Raw genomic sequence first — 22,213 nt, 5'->3', positions numbered from 1 at the left:
AAATGACTTCCTTAATGGATTATTTCATATCTGGCTCTGACCTGTGCACAACCCAGGAAGTATGGGGCCAAGATGACAGTCACAGCCAGGCTGAGTCAGGGGTGTCCTGAAGTGCTGGCCGCCGCCTCCTCCCTCCTCTCTTCCCTTTGCATGGCAGCCAGCTGCTCCGCTGACCCGTGTATTTACTTCCAACAGTTCACGGCTCCTCCCTGTCCTTGGTCTCCAGCACGTCTTCCATCTACTCCACGGTGAGTCTGAATCAACCTGAGTGGCTGAGCCTGTGCGCACGCACGCTGCTTTGTCAGGTGTGTGGAGAGTAATTGCAAGCATACCGTCTGCAGAGAGCATCTCCCAGTTATGGATCAACCACTAGGAGAAGCAGCTGTTATCTGGCATCCCCCTTGGGGCTGGGGAGAGGGCTCAGTGGGTGAAGGGCTTGTTGCACAAGCCTGAGAACCTGCGTTCTGATCCCAGCCCCCCTGTAAAAGCTGAGCCCCTACCTTATATCCACGTCTTCGCACGAAGCCCAGCGGCTCCTTGTCACCACAGCGAGCGCACATCAAATTCTTCCCAATTCATTAGAATACTATGCTCTTGTGTTTGGCCTTTCTGATGGGTGGATTTAATTGTTCCAGTTTATAGAATTATGCCAGAAAAGAAGCCAGTCAAAATCTAGACTTTCAGAGACTGGGGAGATGGCTCAGCAGTTATGAGCACTTGCTGCTCTTCCAGAGAGGACCTGGGTTCAATTCCCACATGGTAGCTCTAGTTCCAGGAAACCCGATGTCCTCGTCTATCCTCCATGGATACCAGATATATATATATATATATATATGCAAATACTCATACACATAAAAATAAAAAATACTAAAGAAAAAATTTCTAGGCTTTCCCAAGTTTGCAAATTCACCAGTCCCCATCAGCTGGGCTGCATTGCTCTTTTTCCTTCGTCATTCTGATTTTCTTTATGATTCGTTTACAGCCAGAAGAAAAATGCCAGTCAGAGGTAAGGAACAGTTTACAGTCGGATTCTCTTTCACTGTCAGTGTCAATTCCATCCATCTCAGTCTGGAAACGGACTACCCTCCCCACCCCAAACAAGTAACCTTACTCCTGTTTCTACCCCCCCCCTTCCCCCAGCAAGTAACCGTACTCCTGTTTCTGTAGATTCGAAAGCTGCGACGGGAGCTGGATGCCTCCCAGGAAAAGGTGTCTGCGCTGACCACCCAGCTGACTGCAAATGTGAGTGCGCATTGGAGAGCACGAGCTCACACGCGTACACGCACATCTGCATACGCGGTGGGAGCCAGGGACATCGCGGGGTGGGCCAGAGATGAAACCCAGTGGGTGGGAGGCAGGGCTGGAATGGGAGCTGAGGAGAGGACTAAGTGGACAGTACTGGACAGGGAGGGAGCCAAGGGTGTGGCGGGGTAGGATCTAGAGACAGGATATAAACAAGTGGAAACCAAGGACGGGATAGAGGAGAGACTGGAGGGTGGACAGGAAATAGCCATTGGACTCCTGAGCACTGCTCTGAGGACCTGGGTCTCTGGACACTCAAGAAGTAACTCTGTGGGCTCAAAAGGACATAGTCCTTAGTCCTGTGAACACTGATGCCAGGTGAGGTGCTTGCAGCATGTCTTGGGGTCCCCTCTGTGACGCCTGAGTCTGTGTAACGGGATGATTGCCGTCTCCCTGTGTGGTGAGGTGACAAAGGCTTGCAGTCTTTTAAGTGTTAACTCCCTTCCCTTCCCCTTCCTGAAGAACTGTGGTCTTAAGGGGGGCGGGAGCGCAGAGGGTCACGGGAAGAACGGCAGCTGCGGCTGCATCACAAATAGCTGGTGGTCTGAGGCTGCAAACACGCACAGTGCCCGCCACTGCCGGCCGTTCTCTCCAGTGCCAGCAACACGGGGCTGTGAGTCCAAAAGCAAGGCAGGCAGAATCACTGCCACCTTCCTGTGCCAGCTCAGGACCAGGAGGGAGGCACCGTGAACGAGTTCCCTGGGGCGAGATCCTTCTTGCCACGGCCGTGAAAGAAACACCAAGCTACACCTTGGTGGTGGGTGGGAGGGGCCAAGGAAGTAACACCAGAATCGGTGTCCTGTGGAAGGGTGCGGCGTCCTGACCAAAGTGAACAGTTAGCGCAAGGTCCTCGGCGAACTGTGAGTAGCTTACCTGTAGTAGCTGAGGCCGGGAGCGCCTGGAGAGACATGGGAGGAGTCAGTATAGAGGAAAGGCCAGGCACAGATGAGTGTCCGAGCGGTCGGGTGGCGCTTTGGGACTCTTGGGAGGACCCTGCCAATGTGGAGGCTAAGCTTGCTTATTTGGACCAAACAGAAGAGAGGCAAGGATCTCCCACCCTATCTGGGAGACCCACAGAGAAGCCCCACTGAGGGCGGGTCAGGGCAGGGCTGTGACCCGGAGAGGCTGAGGCTCTGAAGGCAGAGCCTGAGGTTTGGGGAGGTGCAGGGTAGGCTCCGAGGCCAGACTTCCTGCCCAGGAGTTTACAGCCCAGCCTCAGAGCAGCACATAGATCAAGGCACCAGGGTCCGTCAACAGGAGCACCCCGGGAGACAGTGGAAGCCACTTCAAAGGCTAGTCTCCTTTGACCAGGAGCGTGAGTCAGGGCTCCAGAGTAGTCATTTACCTGCAGTTCTTACCCTGCCGATTCCTGCTTGAGCCTGACTGACTCCAGGAAGTGTGACTCTTTCAAATCTGCACACGAAGCGTGAAGCGCCCTTAATTACAAGCCCGGGAAGTGTAACCCCCCTTCATCATTGCTTGGTCTCCCAAGCTCTGACTGTTTTCCCCCAAACTTGACACACACCAGGTCACTATGTCACCCTCCCCATCATCAGCATGGCTATCAAAATGGAGGGATGACTCAGCTGCTAACAGCATTCACTGTTCTTCCCGAGGACCCAAGGGAGGTTCCTAGCATTCGTGTCAAATAGCTCACAACCACCTGTAACTCCACCTCCAGGAGGTCTGACGCCCCCTTCTGACCTCTTCAGGTACCCGTGTGGTGCACACACATGTTCACACGCATGCATGTGCTCACGCATGCGTGTGCACGCGTATACACACACACACATAATAATACATCTAAGACATCATTAGAAACAGTCTCAGAGCTGAGTTTCCAGGCTTTGAATTCTTCCTGTTCAAAAAGTGGCAATGGTATCCCGAATGCATCCTCTAATTGGAAAACCCCGATGTACGCACCCGAGTCCATAACTGAATGCAGACCCAGGGAGGTGGACAGTGACCCCTGCCCCCAGGAAAAGCTTCATGATTTGAGGCAAGCCATCAAGTGCTGCCCTTGACTCTTCATCAAGTCCAAGTCGCTTTGCTTATCGGTGACCTTGGGTTAATCCCACCAGGAGCCCTGTGTTGGCCTGTGGCTACCCTCTGTACTAGAAGGACTGGAGTAAGACCCCATATATTATCCCAAAGCGCGTTGCACCTCACAAAAGCTGCTGAGTGCAGGGTGGTTTTAAAGAAAATATTTAGTCTTACCACACTCCACACTCTACCTCGGCCACTAGTGTTTTATTATCTGCCATCTTTCTCGGAGACCAAGCCGTGTTTGTTTTCCTAGGACAAGCTACTCTGAGCTGCCCTGGCCGGTGTTTTCATAGCTCTCCATTTGTTTTCCCCGGGAATGTGAGAACGGCAGTTGGCGGGAAGGCTGTTGTATTATGTTGTACAGCCCTACCTCCCAGTGTTTTCATAGCTGTGCTGCTCAGGACACAAAAACAGCCCTTTGACTCGCCAGCCACACAGGATCTCTGATCCTTCAGAGCTAAGTGGCTGCCTTCTGAGCTTGCAGACACTTTCACAGTTTGAGTAAGAAGCGCTGTTCCAGGGATCGTGGGTGACCCTGGATGCAGATGCAGACTGAAAGTGAATGCAAGTCATCCCGTTTCACTTGTTCCTCTGCTGGGTGAGGACAGCGCACTGCGCACTGACCCAATTCCTCTACCTGTTATGTCATCTTGAGTTGATTGGCTTTAGTTGCATGGTGACCTAATGCTTGGGAGACTGAGGCAGAAGGATGCCAGCTTGTGGCCAGCCTAGGCTATATAGTGACTACCAGGCCAGCCTGAGAAAGGATAGGAGACTCTGACTCAAGAAGTGGGGGGGAGGGCTTTTGCAGAAATGGCTCCGTGGTTAAAGGAACTGACTGCTCTTCCAGAGGACCTGGGTTCAAGTCCCAGCACCCACGTGGAGGCTCACAAACTGTCTGTGACTATAATTCTAGGTTACCTGACACCCTCATACAGACATGCATGCAGGCCAAACACCAATGCACATAAAATAAAAATAAATAAATTACTTAAAAAATATTTTGCCCTCTATTCAAGGTAAACTAAAGAACAGAGGCATTTTCTCTATTTCTGATATATGGAGTGTAATAGAAGAGAAACCATCTGTGTAGTCTTGCTGTGTTGGTGTTTCTGCACCGTGACAGCAGAGGGTCCTGGCCTGTCTTCTGTCTCGGTCCCATCCAGTCTAGTGAACAACGGTTGAGTCACTCTGCAGTTCTCTCCTTAGGCTGACATCCAGGTCCATTCCACAGTCCTGCCCCCTTGTATCCCACGTTTATCCTCCTCTTGGGGCATTGATGACCTTTTCCTCTGGGTTTTTACAGGGTGGTCAGGACTCACTCTCCAGACTCACCCCTGGTCCTCTGCATCCGTCTCAGCAGGAGCAGTGAACCTGTGTCCTCTATAAGAGTAGCAAGTGCTCTTAGCTGCAGAGCCATCTTTCCAGCCCAGTAGACTTGGTTTTAATGGCATTTTCAGATTTCCCCATTCAGCCAACAGATGACTCAATCAATCATGACACATCAAGTGTTTGTTACTCTCTAGTACAAACAGGCTTAGTTTGGGCATAATAATCTCTTGACCTTGACACTGCATTTCTCAATTCCAAGATATACATTGGTTTGTTTATCTGTTTATCAATTTATTTACTTATCTACCTATTATTTATTTGAGACAGGGTCTCTCTATATAGAGCAGGCTGGCCTCAAACTCATAAAGATCTGCTTGCCTCTGCCTTCCAAGTGCTAGGATTACAGGCAAGTACCACCATACCTGGCTATTGGTTTTTGTTGCTGTTGTTGATTTTGTTTTGTTTTTCAAGACAGTGTTTCTCTGGGTAGCCCTGACTGTCCAGGAACTCACTTTGTAGACCAGGGTAGTCTTGAACTCAACAGAGATTCTCCTGCCTCTGCCTCCCAAATGCTGGGATTAAAGGTGCGAGCCGTCATTGCCAAACTATTGTTTTGCTTTTAAAATAGATTTATTTTCTGTTTTAGTTGTGTGTGTGTGCGTGTGCGTGTGTGTGTGTGTGCGTGTGTTTGCTCCAGTGCATTTAGGCGCCCACTGAGGCCAGAAAAGGGCATTAGATACACTAGAGTCAAAGTTACAGGTGGCTGTGAACTGCCTCACATAGGTTCTGAGAGCTCAACTGTAGTCCTCTGCTCCTGTAGAGGACCTAAGTTTAGTTCCCAGAACCTGGATGGTGGCTTACAATCACTGGTAACTTTAGCTCCAGGGAGATCTGACATCCTGAGACACTTGCATGCATACAGTACACTTACATACATGTAGGCAAGACATTCATACACATAAGATAAAAATAAATAAATCTAAAGAAAGAAAGCATGAAGCAGGGATAAAAAAATAGAGTTTTATATTGTTACATTGTAGCATCTGAAGAGTGGATACATATTCTACTTATAGCTGGCCAATTTTGAAACTTTTTCTGAGCCTTATATAAGATGTTGCATCTGGTCCCTTGTTCTAACAGAGTATTTCAAAGTGTGCAGGAGCCTGGGGGAGACTGCCTCCCTGGGGGAGCTGGGAAAGATTTCTTCATCTAGGCAGCAGATGGTCCTTTCAATGGCTTGTTATTAATGAGGATTATAACAAGGAAAATAAGCCAGCCACTTTGTTCATTCTGCAACCGGCTTCCCGTGAGCCTGTGCTTACTTGGTAATCAGTGAACAGCAGATCCTACTGCAGTGTGCTGTGGAATCAGCCCTAAACCTCAGTCCCAGAGCCCATGGCTTTTCCGACGACAGCCTCAATGCGTGTGGAATAAAGTGGACCCGTGAAGGAATAGACCCAGACTGGTGGTGTCTCCAGTCAGACACATAAAAACAAGCTAGGCAAGGAGTGGGCAGAGAAAAGGCACCGGGCAGAGGGAAGAATGCTCGAGGAAGAAGGATTTGAGCAAGGGCAAGGCTAGAGTAAACGATCGTGATAGGCCGAACCTGTACAGACCACATGATGAGGCTCTAATAAGTTTCTTGTCTTGAGAACCCAGTCCCCCCTCGGGCACTCTGACCTAGCAGGATGATGTCACTGAGGCCTCCTCTTCCCCTCCAGGCTCACCTCGTGGCGGCCTTTGAGCAGAGTTTGGGAAACATGACCATCAGGCTGCAGAGTTTAACTATGACTGCAGAGCAGAAGGTAAGGCTGGGGGCGGGGATACCATTGCTCTGTTTCATTTCAGGTAGAGATGCAGATTTTAACACATGTCTTGGACTAGCAGGGTTTAATGTCAAGAACAGATCTGTTTTGGGTAGAATGCAGCCTAGATCAACCAGATGCTGGTCCTAGTGTCTCCTATTGGTCTTGTGGCCTCCTGCGCTCCCTGATACCCTTACACTGAGTTTAGATCCCGTCCGTGCATGGGACAGATCTGTGGCACTCCTTTGCCCCTGCCCTCCTCTGAAGCTGGGTCTGGGATGCACCTGTTACATCTTTCTCGCCTTCAGGATTCAGAACTGAACGAGTTAAGAAAAACCATCGAGCTGCTGAAGAAGCAGAATGCGGCTGCCCAGGCCGCCATTAACGGAGTGATCAATACACCAGAGCTCACCTGCAAAGGTAACATGTGAGACACGCCATAGGCAGCCTCTCACAGTACAGGATGCAGCTCCCTGCTTGGGGGAGAGAGAGACTGTGACTCAAGCTGCAGCTCCAAGGGCCGGGTACCAGAAGGCTTGCTTCTGGCCCCTGTAGAGACGGCTAGTGTAGCGCATCCTCTTCTCTGACAAATCTTAAAGAAGGAGGAAAGAAGTTTCCTATGGAGAAGCACCCCAGTGTCTTATAGCTTTTCTCATGCCTGCATGATTGTTTGTATGCGTATTGGAGGAATAGTAGAATGGGCTAATCTCTTAGTTGCCAATAGGAAGCCACCCTAGTAAATTGTTGGGTTTTGTGTGTTTTTAGTTAGTGGGCTTGCAGCTGAGTTTGCTCCAGCAATACCCGTTTGAACAGTGCCTGTGCTCTGAGCAGTATGAGTACCCAGCACTTAGAGAAGGCTTCCCCTGTGTTTCCCACACTGTGCCAAGTGCTCCCCTTTTTAAACTTGCTTTTTAAACTATGCTATGAGGACCCTTCAGGCCCTTCGCTCACTGTTGATGATGGCCAAGGGCTTTAGAGGTGGTGGTGGCTTTCCAAGGTCAAAGGTGGTTAGGAACAGAAGTGGGCCTGGACCCCCAGGCCTTCTGACTGTCCAGCAGGCTGTCTTTGGATTAGAGATGGCTCTACCCACAGGAGGAAAGCTAATTGCGAGCACGATGTCTGCCATCTCCTGTTATTTCTGTCACGGCCTCCGAAGCAGATGCTGGGCCTCCAGAGGAGCAGAGATGAAGCTGGGGTAGGGAAGGGTTCGAAAGTTAGCAATACAGAGTGGAGGGAGAAGGGTCCCGGAGGCCCAGGGAAGAGGCAAGTAGGGCAGGAACGTAGCGATCAAAGGAGGAGAGATCGCTGGAGCCCTGGGCGCCATCCCTGGCTTAGGAGAAACGGTTGAAGGAGCTCCTACGGGGGGGGGGAGGCGGCACTGCTGCGTTCAGAAGCATGTCCCCCTTCTCCCCCATCTGTCAAAACAGAGAGCTGGCATTGGGGAATGTTCCTTAGGCTTTCCAACCTCCATTCTGTAGAGTACAAGGGGCTAGATCCCACGTGAAAGAGGGCATAGCCCTCAAGGCTCTGACAACCAGCGTGTATAGAGGTATACCTCAGTACAAGTGCCCTGGAGTCAGAGGAGGCCGTGCCTCGGGACAGAAGATTGGATTCTGGGGCTCTAGGGCCGACATTCCTTGCTTTGCTCTCCAGGAAGTGGCGGCACCCAGGCGGCAGACCTACGTATCCGCAGGCAGCACTCCTCTGACAGTGTCTCTAGTATCAATAGTGCCACCAGCCACTCGAGTGTGGGCAGCACCATAGAGAGTGACTCGAAGAAGAAGAAGAGGAAAAATTGGGTGAGTGCACATCCCTAGACTCCCCCAGGGACTGGCTCCCGGTGTCCCCAGAATAGGCATCCACCGATAAAGCCCAGGCTTCCTCCTGACCTCAGGACCACAGACCTTGGAGGGTAGATCCAAGGAAGTGGCCTTTTAACCAAAACCGACGCTGTGCTCAGCAAAACAGTGGCATTGACCAAGCCCCACGCTGTGGTCTTTCTCTCCATGAGACCGTGTGATGTGTACGTCTTTCATTTCATGTATATCTCATTTCTTTCTCATCTTACACTGGCCACAGAGTCCAGAGCTTAGTGAATCTCATTATTTCTGTTCACTGCTTTGCCCTTGGTCCTGGGGATGAAACTCAGGGACTCCCGCCTGCTCCACTCCCGAGCTGCAGCCTTTGGCAAAACTACTCATAAGTGGTTTCTTAGCAAGTATCAGTAGTTATCTCAGCCTTAACCTTAGTCTTCACTTGTTTATTTACTTACTTATTTATGCAACGCCTCACTCGATATATGAGCCTAGCTGGCGTTGTACTCACTGTGTAGACCAGGCTAGCCCCAGTTTGCAACAGTTCTGCCTTTGCCTCCCAATTGCTTAGATTATAGGTGTGTACCCACCACAGGCCAGCTATTTATCTGTGTAATTGCCTTGGATAATATCAAACCAGCATTCTTACTGGAAATTCTGTAATCATGGTCTATGAGTTATGTTTCATAGAGCTAGTGTTATGGGTCAGTGGCCCAAGCTGAGGCTTGTGCCTCAGAATGTTAAGTCTAATACAGTCGCTACCCATAATCCAAAGATGCTCCTTGATTTTTCTGCCTGGAGTGCCGAAGGCTGCTCTCTTTACTGCGAGCAAGTCCCAAGCACTTCCGCCCCGTTTCAAAACTGCCGTCACAGCTTCAGGGCAGTGAGGAGGTTTGTTGCTCCCCAGGGACACCCTGGGTACATCTGAAGTGGCCAGCACTCACCAAGTCCCATTGTTAGCTCTGGCACTGCCCTGCTTCATGGTAGCTTCATATCCTCCATCCCATATACGTCTCGCTCATCTTGAATCATCTTGGATGGGTGGCGAGGTCTAGTTAGCAATCGGGGTTTCATGATGCTGGTCACTGGTAACTCACCTTGGCCGTCTTCATGCCACCCTCTTATTACTCTGGTTAGCTTTCTTCCTTACGTAACTAACAGTTTTTCTTAGCGACTTGTTTATTGTAGCTAGGGAAGAGGAGCACGTGTTGCCATCTCTAATGTGCGGTTGATAAATGCAGTCTATTCAGACTCTCAAAACGGTGAGAGAATTATCTGTGAAGAATACAGGGCCAGCGAGATGGCTCAGCGGGTAAAGACGTTTGCCGTGCAAGCCAGATAGTCTGAGTTTGATCTCTGGAGCCCACATAAATACAGAAAGAGCTGACTCCACACAATTGTCTTCTGCCGGCACACATGCATGATGGCACACTCGGTGCCCGCCCCCAGCACAACACATACATACAATAACAAAATGACTAGCAGCAATAACAATAAAATTTAAGAAAAGATAAGGAAAAATCCTGGCTGTTTCCTTCCAGCCAAGAAATGAAACTTGTTTACGTTGTTTCTAGACATTTCTCCCTTCTCCATGAAGCCAGGAAGGACGGATAACAGGCGTCTTCCGCTTACCTCAAAGCTTAACTCTGTCTAAATTTTGTAATGTCCTCTTTCACCTGGTCCTTTAGCTCTCTGACTTGCGTGGCAAAGCCTGGTTCTCTGACTGCTGTCTGCAAACGGGAGCTCCAGTAGACAGCAAGAGAGCAGTGAGCTGGACGAGCAGCTTGTCAGAACCAAAACACATCCATTAGGAAAGGCCTCATGGCTCACTAGTGGGGAAATCCCTAGGATATCTCTTCAGAAGGAGGAAAGGTCCCCAGAAAGGGAAATGACTCCTAAAGTACCTGTTTTGGAGACCAAATATGATTATTTTTGTTTGGAGCCTAGAAAAATACATGCTGGTCGTGGCCCTTGGAGAATTTTGTTTAAGTCTCATGTTCCCGCCAGAATTTCCATGTCTGCCTGGGGGGTGGGGGGGTCGGGGAACGGCCTTACCCCGTTCCTGTTTTTTCCAATGTAGCTAATGAGTTTCGTAGACAGCCGTGGAATTCCCGAGTGACAAGTGAGGTAGCCAAGCTCTGTGCTTGTTAGAGTGTGCTCCTCATGGCAGGAGAGCAGGAACCCCTAAGCGGACACCGCAAAGAGCTGTGCAGACTCAAGGAGCCATAGACGTCACTCCTCCATGGCTGAGGAAATACGATGTGCCTTCCCGCTGCTGCCCCGACACAGGAGACGGTGGAAAAGAGGCAGGGAGATGATCAGACAGAAGGGAAAGCAGGGAAGCCATTGCAAGTGAGGAGAAGCCGGGAAAGCCCTGGCTGTAGGGAGCCCCTCAGCTTGCTTTTGCCTTCCTCTTATGACGGAATAGGATGCTCCCCGCATCCCACCCCCCACCAGAAGCCTCTGTGTGGCGTTCATCATGAGCCATGTTGCATCTGAAAAGTCGTCAGCTTTCCCTGTCACTGGCTTTCTCTGTTAAAAATTGTCTTTTTTCCTTCCCCCTTCCCTGTTTTTTCTTTTTCTTTTTTTTTTTGCTTGCATTTTCCCTGGCAGGTCAATGAGGTAAGCGAGACCAAGTTTACTACCAGATACCAAGCTAACCCATCCATTGATATGACTAACCTCATCTGCATCTGTCCCCACATCCGAGCATCCTGCTTTGTTACTGTGTAACCTCATGCTCCCACACGCACCCGCTGAGCCAGGCTCTGTCTTGCTGTTGGCATCTATTCTGGAACGAAGAGTAGGCATGGAATGCCCCCACAGGCCCATCCCGAGCTGTCGATGCCAGATAACTCGCCTTCCCTGAATGCACTGATTCCACAAAGCTGCCGGGTGCCTGTGCCATTGATGGGGGGAAATGTGGTCCAGTCAGTTGCTCTTTTGTAAGCATGCCTCTCTACCCGGGCCCCACCTCTGCGAGGCTCACCATCTCGCGTATTCAGTTGCGCAGCTCCTTCAAGCAAGCTTTTGGGAAGAAGAAGTCCCCCAAGTCAGCATCCTCACACTCAGACATCGAGGAGATGACGGATTCTTCATTGCCTTCCTCACCAAAACTGCCACACAACGGATCCACAGGCTCTACCCCGTTACTGAGGAATGCCCACTCCAACTCTCTGTGAGTCTAACAGACAATACCTCTGGCTCCTGCCCTAGTTAGGGTTTCTAAGAAAAGACACCATGACCATAACAGCTCTTTTTTTATATTCATTTATGTTTTTGGCGGAGAGTGGGGGTGGGGCAGTGGGGGTGTTTCTGAGACAGGGTTTCTCTGTGGCTTTGGAGCCCGTCCTGGAACTAGCTCTTGTAGACCAGGCTGGTCTCGAACTCACAGAGATCCGCCTGCCTCTGCCTCCCAAGTGCTGGGATTAAAGGCGTGCGCCACCATCGCCGGCCCGCAGCAACTCTTATAAAAGGAAGCATCTAATTGAGGTGGCAACTTACAGTCTCAGAGGTTTAGTCCATTATCGTCATGGTGGGGAATGTGGCGTAGTGCAGACAGACGCGATTCTGGAGAAGGAGCTGCTACATGTTGCTCTATCTGCAAGCTGCAGGAAATAGACTGTCTGACTGGGCGTAGCTCGAGCACATCTGAGCCCCCAAAGCCTGCCCCCCACAGTGGCTGATCCCAAGTCGGCTTAGCCAGCCCCTCCTGAGGGCTGGAGCCTGCGCAGTGTCCCTAGCTCTACCCAGGTGCTCAGGAAATGCAGATGGACTGGCAGACTGATGTGTGGAGGACAGGCTGGGGAAGACAGCACATAAATTAACTCATGCCTTTGACTACCCGCTAGTGAAGCAAAGGGTCTCCCTGGCGACCTCTTCCCCATCTTTTGGGAGGAACCCAGGTGGAAGGACCTGAATTAGGAAAGGGGCAGGATTGAAGAGCTGGCCCAGTGTGTCCTCGTCTTGCTGTCTCCTTTAGAATGGGAGGAGAGATGAGCTCCTCTCACATGGCCCAGAGGGCCCCCAAAGTGCAAAGGCAGGACAGATGTCCATCTTCTGCCCCAGAGTGTCTTCAGTTTCCTGACCAGAGAGGAAGGAGCCCTCTTTGCACTCGATTCCTGGTTATGAACTTGGTATACAGTGGACCGCAAGAACGGGCCATTGAGTCTGATATTCCTTAGGGATTAAGGCCTCATTTATTCCTTAGGGATTAAGGCCTCATTTGCCTGCCATCGCAGGGGAACTGTGGTCTGTGACATATGTCCCCACACGAAGCAATCCAGTTTATTCCGCTCCCAGTCCCCTAGCCCCCTCACCAGGACCATTCCTAGTTCTGTTACACCAGTGTCCCAGACGTTTATAATCCCTGTTGGGCTGATCTCATCTACTGCGGATGACAGACACTAAGAGAAGCCCAGAAAATCCAGGCAGTTTGTCCCAGTGGTAACTTCTAAGAGTGAATGTGGGGTGCAGTCACTTTAGATGGGGGGGTGGGTCCCTCTGTGTGGGGCATTCCAGCAGAGAGCTTTGCCATAGAAGGAACCACTGGCTCATTCTGGTCAGGAACCCTAGCAGCTGTGACAGGCCTGATTCTGAAGCCCAGTAGCGTCACACAGCTTTCTTCCTAACCCTGGTCAGCTGATGGAGAGCCTCCGCCCCGTAGGCGGTGCTGTGTCCAGCCCGGTCAGGAGAAGGGTACGTGTACAAAGTCCCGTGGGATGGTTTTGTGGGCCAACCTTCAGGAGGCCCCTGTCTGCTCCTACAACTGCCCACTGTCTGGAATCCAAGGCCCTACTGCCTTGCTAGGGAATAAGCCAAGAAGGCAACGGGCTTTGGTGGTCATGGGTCAGCCTTACACTGAGCAAGGCTGCCTTCCCAAGTCCCGACCCCGACGTGGAAATGGGCTGGTAGGGCTGAGGGTGGTGTGGTGGCCTGCTTGGGGTAGGACGGTCAGGGACCAGCATGGCGGCTGAGGCTGGAGACGGGTGGCGGGCGCTATAACGTGCAGAGCCACATCTGATTTCAGGTGTGACAGCCAGTGAGGCACAGGGGAATTTTAGGCAGAAAAGTGACGGAGTCTAAAGTTCGAACTCTGTGGAGAGCAATGTGAGACACGAGGAGCAGAGGGAGATCACAGAGGCAGCAGCGTTTTTCCAGGCTCCGCCTGCTCTGCCTTTCGAGCCCCTCCGTCATACCCCTCTCCTCAAAGCCTTGGCTACTGCCCCGCCCCCGCCCTGCGCAGCGTCCCTTCTCCCGAGTTATACACTCCTCATGTTTCTGCTCAGGCTGACCTTATCCGTAAAGTCCGGCCTGATCTACCGTTCATGAGGGAGCACACACCGCCGCCCACCCCCCTTCCTCCATTTTCTTAGCTACCGTTGCGCATATCCGTCCTACGCAGTGATTTTTCCCGGGTTTTTAGTTCTCGTCTCTCAGGCTACCCCGGCTGTGTGCTGGTGGGTACTCTGCCTGTTCAGAGGCACTCAGGTGTTTGCCGAGATGGCTGAGTGGCTGACGGGAGGCCCAGGTGAGGTGGGGTAGGACGCTTGCTGCTTCTCCTATTGCTGTGACCGGGTTAGCTGACACGAAGCAACCGATGAGAGGAAGGCCTTCTTTGGGTTTGTAGTTTTTAAAGGTATCGTTCATCACAGCGGGGAATGTGTGGCAGCAGGAGCGTGAGGTGGCGGGGTCAGGAAGCAAAACTGTGGACGGGAAGCAGGGGCTGAGCCATGAAGCCTCAAGGCCCACCCCGCAGTGTGACAGCGTCCAGTTCTAACTCCTGACGGTCTCCCGGCCTTCCCAAACAGCAGGCCCAGGTGGGAACCAAGTGTTCAAGCACAATAGCCAATGTGAGGTCACCTCACACTCAAACCGCAGCTGCTGGCCACCCAGGGCCTCCTCGGGAGTCAAACGGCGTGCGAGGTGCCTAGGCGGTGTTCAGTGGAGGGGTCAGCCAGCCCTGGAGCTCCTGCGTGTGTCCATGTGGGAGCTTTCAGTTGGGTGGAGTGGAGATGGGGGAGCAGGGGGCAGGGAGCAGCTCTGAGGTGCTGACGTTCAAAGTTCAGGAAGAAAAGGCAGAGCAGCCTGTGGGAGGAGCCCCGGGAGCAGAGGGAATAACTAACTGCACCAGAGAGGGAGAGGTAGTAATCGGAACCTGGCCGCATGCCTCTGGGTGGCCTGTCCGAGAGGCCGGGAAGAGCTGCAGCATCAAACGCCAGGAGCGAGATGGCGCCTTCCAAACCACTGCTCCCCACAGGAATAGGCAGGGCTGGCTCTCCCCTCCCTGGCCCTTTTCTTACGTTCCACAGCCTCCGTGGACATTAGAGATGTTGGTTTGGGGTCTGGTTTTCCAAAGGGTGGGCTGAAGGCAAATAACTTAATTCCCAACCTTGAAAGGTTTGTGAAAAAACGTGCAGATGCAGATTGGAGAGGGAGTTCAAAGATGAAGCCAAAGGCAAGAGGGGTAGGCGTGGAGAAAGAAAGCCCTCCTCTGCGGGTGAAGGCATGGCAACTGTGAGGAGGCCGCATTTCCCACACTCCACGCATTTGCAGTTGGGTATGCCACCAGCCCACATCTGGAAAGACAGGGAGATAGTAGAAAAATGCTCTAGGGGCCAAAAACCAAACAAAACCCCACATGCATCAGGTCACTTTAGTTCATGGTATCTGAAAGAGAAAGACCTACTTTGATTGCCTGCTGGGAATAGTCCAGCAACCTACAGTTAAGTGATCCCCCCCCTCCAGATTTCATCCTGAACTGTCACACTTAAATCGTGTGGCCGTGGGTACGATGATGGCTCTGTGCCTCATTTTCTCCATCTTAAAATTGGACTCATCATGGCTGTGTGAAGGTAATCGAATAATATGCTTCAGATACCTCCAGAAAAACACTGCTGCATACCTACTGTGTGTTGGTGGGCGTGACTAGACACTAGGAATGATTTGAGAACAGTCTAGTTCTAAAAGTTGTAGTGCCAAGTAGAACGAGGCAGGGAAGGAACCAGGGGAAAGAAGAAGGCACATTGTTCTTCCCTTTTCTTTTTTGTTTGTTTGTTTTCAGGACAGCATTTCTGTGTGTCATAGCTCTGGCTGTCCGTGGAACTCGCTCTGTAGACCAGGCTGAGCTCACTCTCAGAGATCCGCCTGCCTCTGCCTCCTGAGTGCTGGGATTAAAGGCGTGCACCACCACCGCCCGGCTGTTTTCCCCTTTTCATCTTGTTTTCTGTAGCTGTGGCCTTGTAGAATAGATGGGATGAGTTATAGGCTAGACATTCATTTAGCTCACAGATAATGTGCGTACGCCAGCCGCTGCTTGGCGCCTTTGGATGGCCTTTTCGCTGGGTCATTGCGTGGTCGGGGTCTGGAGGGCCTTCAGGCTAGAGCAAACCTGCTTACTTAGATCCACCCTTCATCTCTTGTAAAGCCACTCATTCAGTCCCCGGGCCCCACTCTCGTGGCCTTGTCTAATACTAGCCGCCTCCCCCAAGGTCCCACCTCCAAACATCATTAAACCAAAGCTTCGGGACTAAGTCTCAGGGTGAGTTAGGGAGAACACAGACACCCCGCCCCTTTTCTGGAGGTCCTGATTGGCCAAGCCTTGCAAAGCAACCTGAGTTGCAAGGGTCACAAAGTAGGTATTAAGAGAGCTTCCAAGAGAAGAAGTACAGGCCATGTGACAACACCTTAGTAGGGTTCTGAGTTGAACGAGGGATCAGACCTACTAAAGCTTGTGGGAAGGCCTGGAGAAGACTCCACATTCTCAGCAAGAACTGGACTTGAGCCTGTCTCCTAAACTAAAAGCATGATTCCGTAATTCCACCCTGAAAACTGCAGGCCTCTCCGAGCACAAAGAACTGGCTGGGTAAAGGGTCTTTTGATTTTGAGTTCCACAGTCTTTGGCCTCTCACAGATTCAGAAGAGGGGTAATAACGTTTTGGGGAGCTCTTGTGTTTGGCTGTTTTTTGTTTGTTTTAGTTTTGGTTTTTAATTCAAGAAGGTACTGAAGTTGACATGCTTCCTCGGTTGTTAGTGACTTTTTTTTTTTAATTTTTAAGACAGGTCCTTATTCTGTATCCAAACAAGTCATGATCTTCCTGCCTCAGCTACCTAAAACATTCCAGGCAGGCGCCTCCCGCCTAGCTTGCTAGTTGGTAACTTTTAAGAAGTAGGACGTGGCTTTGTTACTTCGAACAACCCACATCCTGGTCAATTAAACGGCTCTAGAAAGACAGTTTGTGTGTTAGAATTCCTCCCAGCCCTTGCATCTCCTTGACCGTCTCTCCTCTGAGCGTCTTCTGCTGGCAACTGAGGTGGCTCCCTCAGCCCGTTTCACGGGTAGGTTTTGTTTGGCCTCCAAGCTAGCGCCTGAGTCTTAGGGAATGGCTGCCATGGCCACCACCTCCCAAGCCAAGCACTCTGTCTCCCAGAAAGACATCAGCTCCAGCTCCGAAGCTTAGGGGGATTTGGTTTTCTGAGTTTTTTTTTTCTCTCCCATCTTCAATCCAAATCTTTCCCTACCACCCAATATCCTTAGTCACAGGACTATATTTTAGTAGAACTGGTCCTTCCAATGGCTGCAACTTAGCACAGTTTTTTAGGTCTTCAACCTCATACTGACTTGCAAGAGTTCTACAAAAAAAAAAAAAAAAAAACCCTTAGCAACTGAACAAGGAGCCCTGCCTTGCCCCTTGGCTAGAGTAGACACTCTTTGTTCTGTTGTGAGAAGGTGCTCCAACCTTCCTAGACACTCCAAAGAGTGAGTTTCCAGAATAAAAGGAAAGCTCAGATTAGCTCCGTCTCCTCATGTTCGGATCACTTTCTTCCCTCCGCCCTCGTTTGCCCTTGAGTTTCAGATCTTGATGATTTCATCACTTCTGAGAGGGATGAGGCTGTCTGCCCTGGGAAGTGCTCATCCCGCAAAGGTTACAGCTCCCGTCTACCAGGTCCCAGTTACCCTCCTTTGGTGTAATCAGGGAAAGATGCAGTGGTGTCTGCTGCCCTGCACAGGTTCAATAGCAGTCTATCTACTTTGGATGCTCTGGGTGTGATCCTCTTGGGAAAGCAGTAGAGGCTGGAAGAGGGGCTGATGTGTGTAAACAGCAATGGCTGTGACGGTGCCGAACGCCGTAATGACCTGGACCACTCTGGGAGGGGGCAGGTGAACTCAACTGGAGCTTACTTTTGCCGGCAACCTCCTCTGTCCCTAGAATTTCCGAGTGTGTGGACGGTGAAGCTGAGACAGTCATGCAGCTGCGAAACGAGCTGAGAGACAAGGAGATGAAGCTGACGGACATCCGCCTGGAAGCGCTCAGCTCCGCCCACCAGCTGGACCAGCTCCGGGAGGCCATGAACAGGATGCAGGTGAATAGATGGCAAACGGAGCTCCGGGAAGCCTCGAGAGTGGCAGCTTGGGGTAGCCGGGGTGCACACGAGTGTGCTTGGCTCCACACTGCCTCCTCCTCCAGAGGTGGCGCCCTCCACCAGGCCTTCAAGCCTTGCAGCTGTCCTGTCTGGTCTTAGCTTCTTCTGCCTTCCCTAGCCCTACTTTCCACATGCTACTCAAGTGGGGCTGTGATGAGTGGCTTTGGGTCCCTGCAGTCTATTTCATGATAATCCTTCCCTGCTGAGTAGCCTCTGTCTATGCAAATGGGACCCCACCGCCAAGGCTCCACCCAGGCCTCATCCCAAACCTCACTTTGTCCTGCGGCTGGAAGAGCCAGTGGCTTCCTTTGAAGGTGGCTGCAGACTGGTTCTTGCCAGCCCTGCCTTCTGCTGTGGACCGAGAGCTGCATTTTGCGCCTAGGTTTCCATTAGCATGAAGCTCTCTATGGACAACTGTAGAGTGACAGACCCCTGCAGAGTGTGCTAAAGGTGACCTCACCGGAGAGCAGCATCCCCAGGAACATTCCCTGGAACCGTGAGAGGCTCTGTGAGATGGGGGCTGCTCTGTAAATAGCATGTGCACGAAATATGTGCCCTTCTCCAGAGCGCAAAGCACACAGCTCCCTAGAGCTCTGACAAGTCCTGGAGTTGAGAAATCTGCCACCCCAAGTTCTCAAACCTCTTTGCTTGCCAGGCTCTTTGACACTGGCCACACAGGCAGCAGACCCTGGCAGAGGCAATCTCTGAACACTCCCTAAAGACCAATTCTCCAGGAGGAGGGGCCAGCCCTGCCGGAGGAGCGTTGAAGAGCGGGGGAGGTGGGGCATGCTGTGGGGTCTCCCCAGGGGCGTGCCTGGTTTTGGCTGGCCTCGCTACATGGCTCCTGCAGATTCTTCCCCCAGAGAAGGCAAGTCCCGTTCATCGCCTCCGTCCATTAAGTGTGTTTCTCGCTCACGTTTTTCACAGAGTGAAATAGAGAAGCTGAAAGCCGAGAATGACCGACTGAAGTCCGAGTCTCAAGGCAGCGGCTGCAGCCGGGCCCCCTCTCAGGTGTCCATCTCCGCTTCCCCAAGGCAGTCTTTGGGCCTCTCGCAGCACAGCCTGAACCTCCCAGAGTCCACCAGTCTAGGTGAGCGGCTAGCAGCCTGGGGGCAGGACAAGTCCACTAGCCCGGGAAAGTGGCTCGTAGGACCAGGAGCAGGCCATGAGCACCAGCCTGGGGACATGGCTCACAGGCTGGGGACAAGCTGAGTCTATCAGTCTGGGCGAGCGGATCGTGGGGCTCTGGGCAAACCTAGCCCACCAGCCTGGGTGAGTGACTCACGGGACCAGGGCAGGTGGAGGCCTGCAGCTGGCAGTCCAGTCTCCAGGAGGAGCAGGTCCACAGATCCGATGGTGAGGTAGCAGGTGTGTGTGCACTTGGGGTGTGTGTGTCTGGGTGTGCATCTGCTACCAACATAAGCCCAGCCATGAGAGTGCTCCATGCTTTGCTCCAGCAATCCTGAATTCTTCAGACCACGAGCCTACCACGCTGAGTTCTGCTCAATCCATCCTGAGAAAGTTGGTCTGCGGGCCCAATGCTCGTGTACCCCTCGGCAGCTGGTCCTACGGAGGCTTCCAGCCTCCTGACCCTTGGGGTAGACTTCAGGCTGGCACGTCATCCCAGAATGCACCTTGAGTTTCCTTTGTGAGCATTTCAAGGCTGATGCTTTTATTTTATTTTATTTTATTTTTTACCCATGACGCCGCTGCTGTTGTTGTTTGAGTCTCCCTGGCACACATTTCCATCCGGCAAGATGCCTTGTCAGCCTGCTGGCTCCCTGGTCTCCCCGCCATCGGTTTCTGTATTGCATTATCCATCCTACCCTCTCCCTCCCCACCCCACCCCGCCATCCCTGCACCCTGACACCCGGGTTGTCCTGCTGCTGTGCCCGCAGGCAGCAGGGGTGTCGGGAAGCAGCGGCTTTGCCGTCCCCCCGCGTGCCTAAGGCTGTTGATGTTTTCCATTCGCAGACATGTTGCTGGATGACACTGGTGAATGCTCGGCTCGGAAGGAAGGAGGCAGGCATGTTAAGATAGTTGTCAGCTTTCAGGAGACAATGAAATGGAAGGAGGTTAGTTGGCTCGCTCTCCCTGCTCACCTGCCCTCTCCCCAGGTAGAAATGGCCCAGCTGGGCCCCTGGAAACCGATGGGAAATACCAGCCCCTTCCTTGATACTGTAGTCTCCCTTACTCACAAGGGGTGCATTCCAAGACCCAGGGCATGCTGACGTGGTAGAGTATTCTGGACCCAGTACATGCTGTGTTATGCTGTACATGAGTGTGCATGATGGAGTTTCATGTCTAGATTCTGTAAGAAATCAGCAAGGGGAGCTTTGTGATACAACTCAGCAGCCAAGGGTTTGCTAGCATGTACAAGACCCTAGGTCCCATACCCAGCATCACGTTCAAAACAAGACAAAACAGAGAGAAAAGAAATTGTAAAGATAAAGTAGAATACTTATGACAGTATTGTAAAAACAGAAAAGGAGACCTCTGCTGCGTGGTGACTCCTATACCCACAATCCTTGGCACCCCTTATACCCACAGTCCTTGGCACCCCTTATACCCACAGTCCTTGGCACCCCTTATACCCACAATCCTCAGCAGTCCCCGCTGGCCCACACTCCTTGGTAGTCCTTATACCTACAATCCTTAGTGGTCTCTCCCGTACCCACACTCCCTGACTATCCTATGATATAAAGCAAGCAAAGAACACTTCATTTCTTTGTTTAAAAGATCGGTAAAGCTTGCCAAAAGCAAAAAACAAACAAACAAAAACAAAAATATCCAAACATTGTACTTTCAGCACTAGGAAACACTAATGCCCTCAGAAATGGCTTTTCTGGGTTGACTATTTTCCTGAAGTATGTCCCAGGCAGCTATGAACATTTTCTTGGTAAGGCAGAAGAGGAAGCTAATTGGACTTAGCCCAATGCTGTCTTTTCAGGGGCTACAGACATCACATTCACCGACCCAAGAGACAGAAGGCCCTTGGCTGAGTCTAGGGAGCACAGGGGGCTCAGAGTAGGGTGGCTAGGGGCATCCGGAGTCACTGATGTTAGACGCTGGTGGTTCTCTGGTATGGTGTCTGCTCCCATGTATACCTGCCAGAGACTACTCTGAAGCAGAGATGGAGGGCTTGCAAGGTGAGCTGTGTTTTAGTGGGTAAGTCCTGTTGGCTGTTCTGGATGACTTTGGCCATCCATGAAAATGGGAAAAGGCCTCATGAGTCTCCATATCAAGACCCCTTGGAGTCTTGAAGGTGTATTCCATTGTATTTCTGGCCAGCATGCTACAGTTGCAGATAGTTGGGAAACCAAAGTGCCCATCAGAGCAAAGTGTCTGCAGCCAGACATTTCTCTGCCAGCTTCGTCACCATGTGGCTGACCTACAGGTGGTTTTAGAGCTGTCTGGCTGGAAAGGAAGCTCAAGAACCCAGCTAACAGAGGCCTGGCCCATCAGGTTGAAATTCATTCCCAGGGGATTCTTATAGTGCAGGCAGGTGACATCCCTACACATTGCTGGCCCTCCTCGCCATAATTCTTAATATCATAGCCGACATTCTTCGAGAACTAAAGCCATTTCCCCTAAAGCGCTGTTGTTCTGGGCCACTGGAGCATACCCAAGTGGTCACTGGCCATGGCGTTATCCCCACCGCTCAGCTAAGAAACCCAAGGCCATAAGGCTTTGTTGAAGTCAGACCCTGTCTCTCTGCTGACTCTTAGCTGCTGCGTGCCTGCGCTCGCCACCCAACCCCGCCCCTGTCCTAACTACATCCTTACAAGCATGTGAGTTATTAAAAGGCCAGCAGGATGGAATGTTTTCTCAGCATCCTTTTCACTAAGGTGATCAGTTAGCCCCTGTGGGTGTAGAAGAACAAGAAATGGGAAAAAGATAGTTGTTGGCAGTCTTCCCAGAATTTTACTAATTTTATGAATTGAGCTTGTTTTAAGTTTTGATGGAAGAAAAGTAATAAATATTGTTTTTAATTATAAGAAACCAGGCTCACACACCTTTAATCCAAGCACTTGGGAGGCAGAAGGTGGGAGGTTCTCCAGAAAGAAAGAAAAAAAAAGAAACATTCTCTCTGAAGTTCTAACAACATGACAAACTTTATTAAGTGAAATAAGAACCGGTTGAACTTAGATATGCGTTAAGTTGAGAAGATATCATTGTCTGAGTCTGTACAGCGTAGCTGAGTCAGGCAGCTGAATCACGGAAGCTTCCTGGAAAAGGTGAGTAGTTCTTTAGACAGATCTGAAAATGGGACGCCAGCAGAGAGGAGCTGGGGAGGAGGGGCAGTCAAGGACACCGATGCCACGCCCTGTGCAAAGCAGGCCTCAGCCGATGGTTCCAGGAGCCAGAGGGGTGATCTTAGTCTCCCCGGCCCTCTGCGGTTTTACCAGAGCAGAGATGGGGTTTCAGGCTGTCGCGTGGCAGCTAAGTTATGCCTGGCGTGGAAAAGGAATGGGGGGTTGCTCTCTTTTG

The 22,213-nt window shown here is 51.4% G+C and overlaps 1 protein-coding gene across 1 annotated transcript in view; it reads left to right on the top strand.

Annotated features, from left to right (window-relative positions):
• Nav2 (neuron navigator 2) overlaps positions 1–22,213 on the top strand; it is a 347,498-nt gene that overhangs the window by 303,808 nt on the left and 21,477 nt on the right. The window contains 11 exon segments of the mRNA XM_013122863.3: positions 196–248; positions 983–1,006; positions 1,168–1,242; positions 6,402–6,485; positions 6,794–6,905; positions 8,139–8,284; positions 10,913–10,921; positions 11,305–11,477; positions 17,509–17,662; positions 18,650–18,812; positions 19,697–19,797. Of these exon segments, the coding sequence (XP_012978317.2) occupies positions 196–248; positions 983–1,006; positions 1,168–1,242; positions 6,402–6,485; positions 6,794–6,905; positions 8,139–8,284; positions 10,913–10,921; positions 11,305–11,477; positions 17,509–17,662; positions 18,650–18,812; positions 19,697–19,797 (1,094 nt within the window).

Source organism: Mesocricetus auratus, unplaced genomic scaffold (assembly GCF_017639785.1).
Source record: "Mesocricetus auratus isolate SY011 unplaced genomic scaffold, BCM_Maur_2.0 Super-Scaffold_100030, whole genome shotgun sequence".
Classification (NCBI taxonomy): Eukaryota; Metazoa; Chordata; class Mammalia; order Rodentia; family Cricetidae; genus Mesocricetus; species Mesocricetus auratus.
Note: the sequence above shows the minus strand (reverse complement) of the source record. Positions and strands in the feature narration are given on the sequence as shown.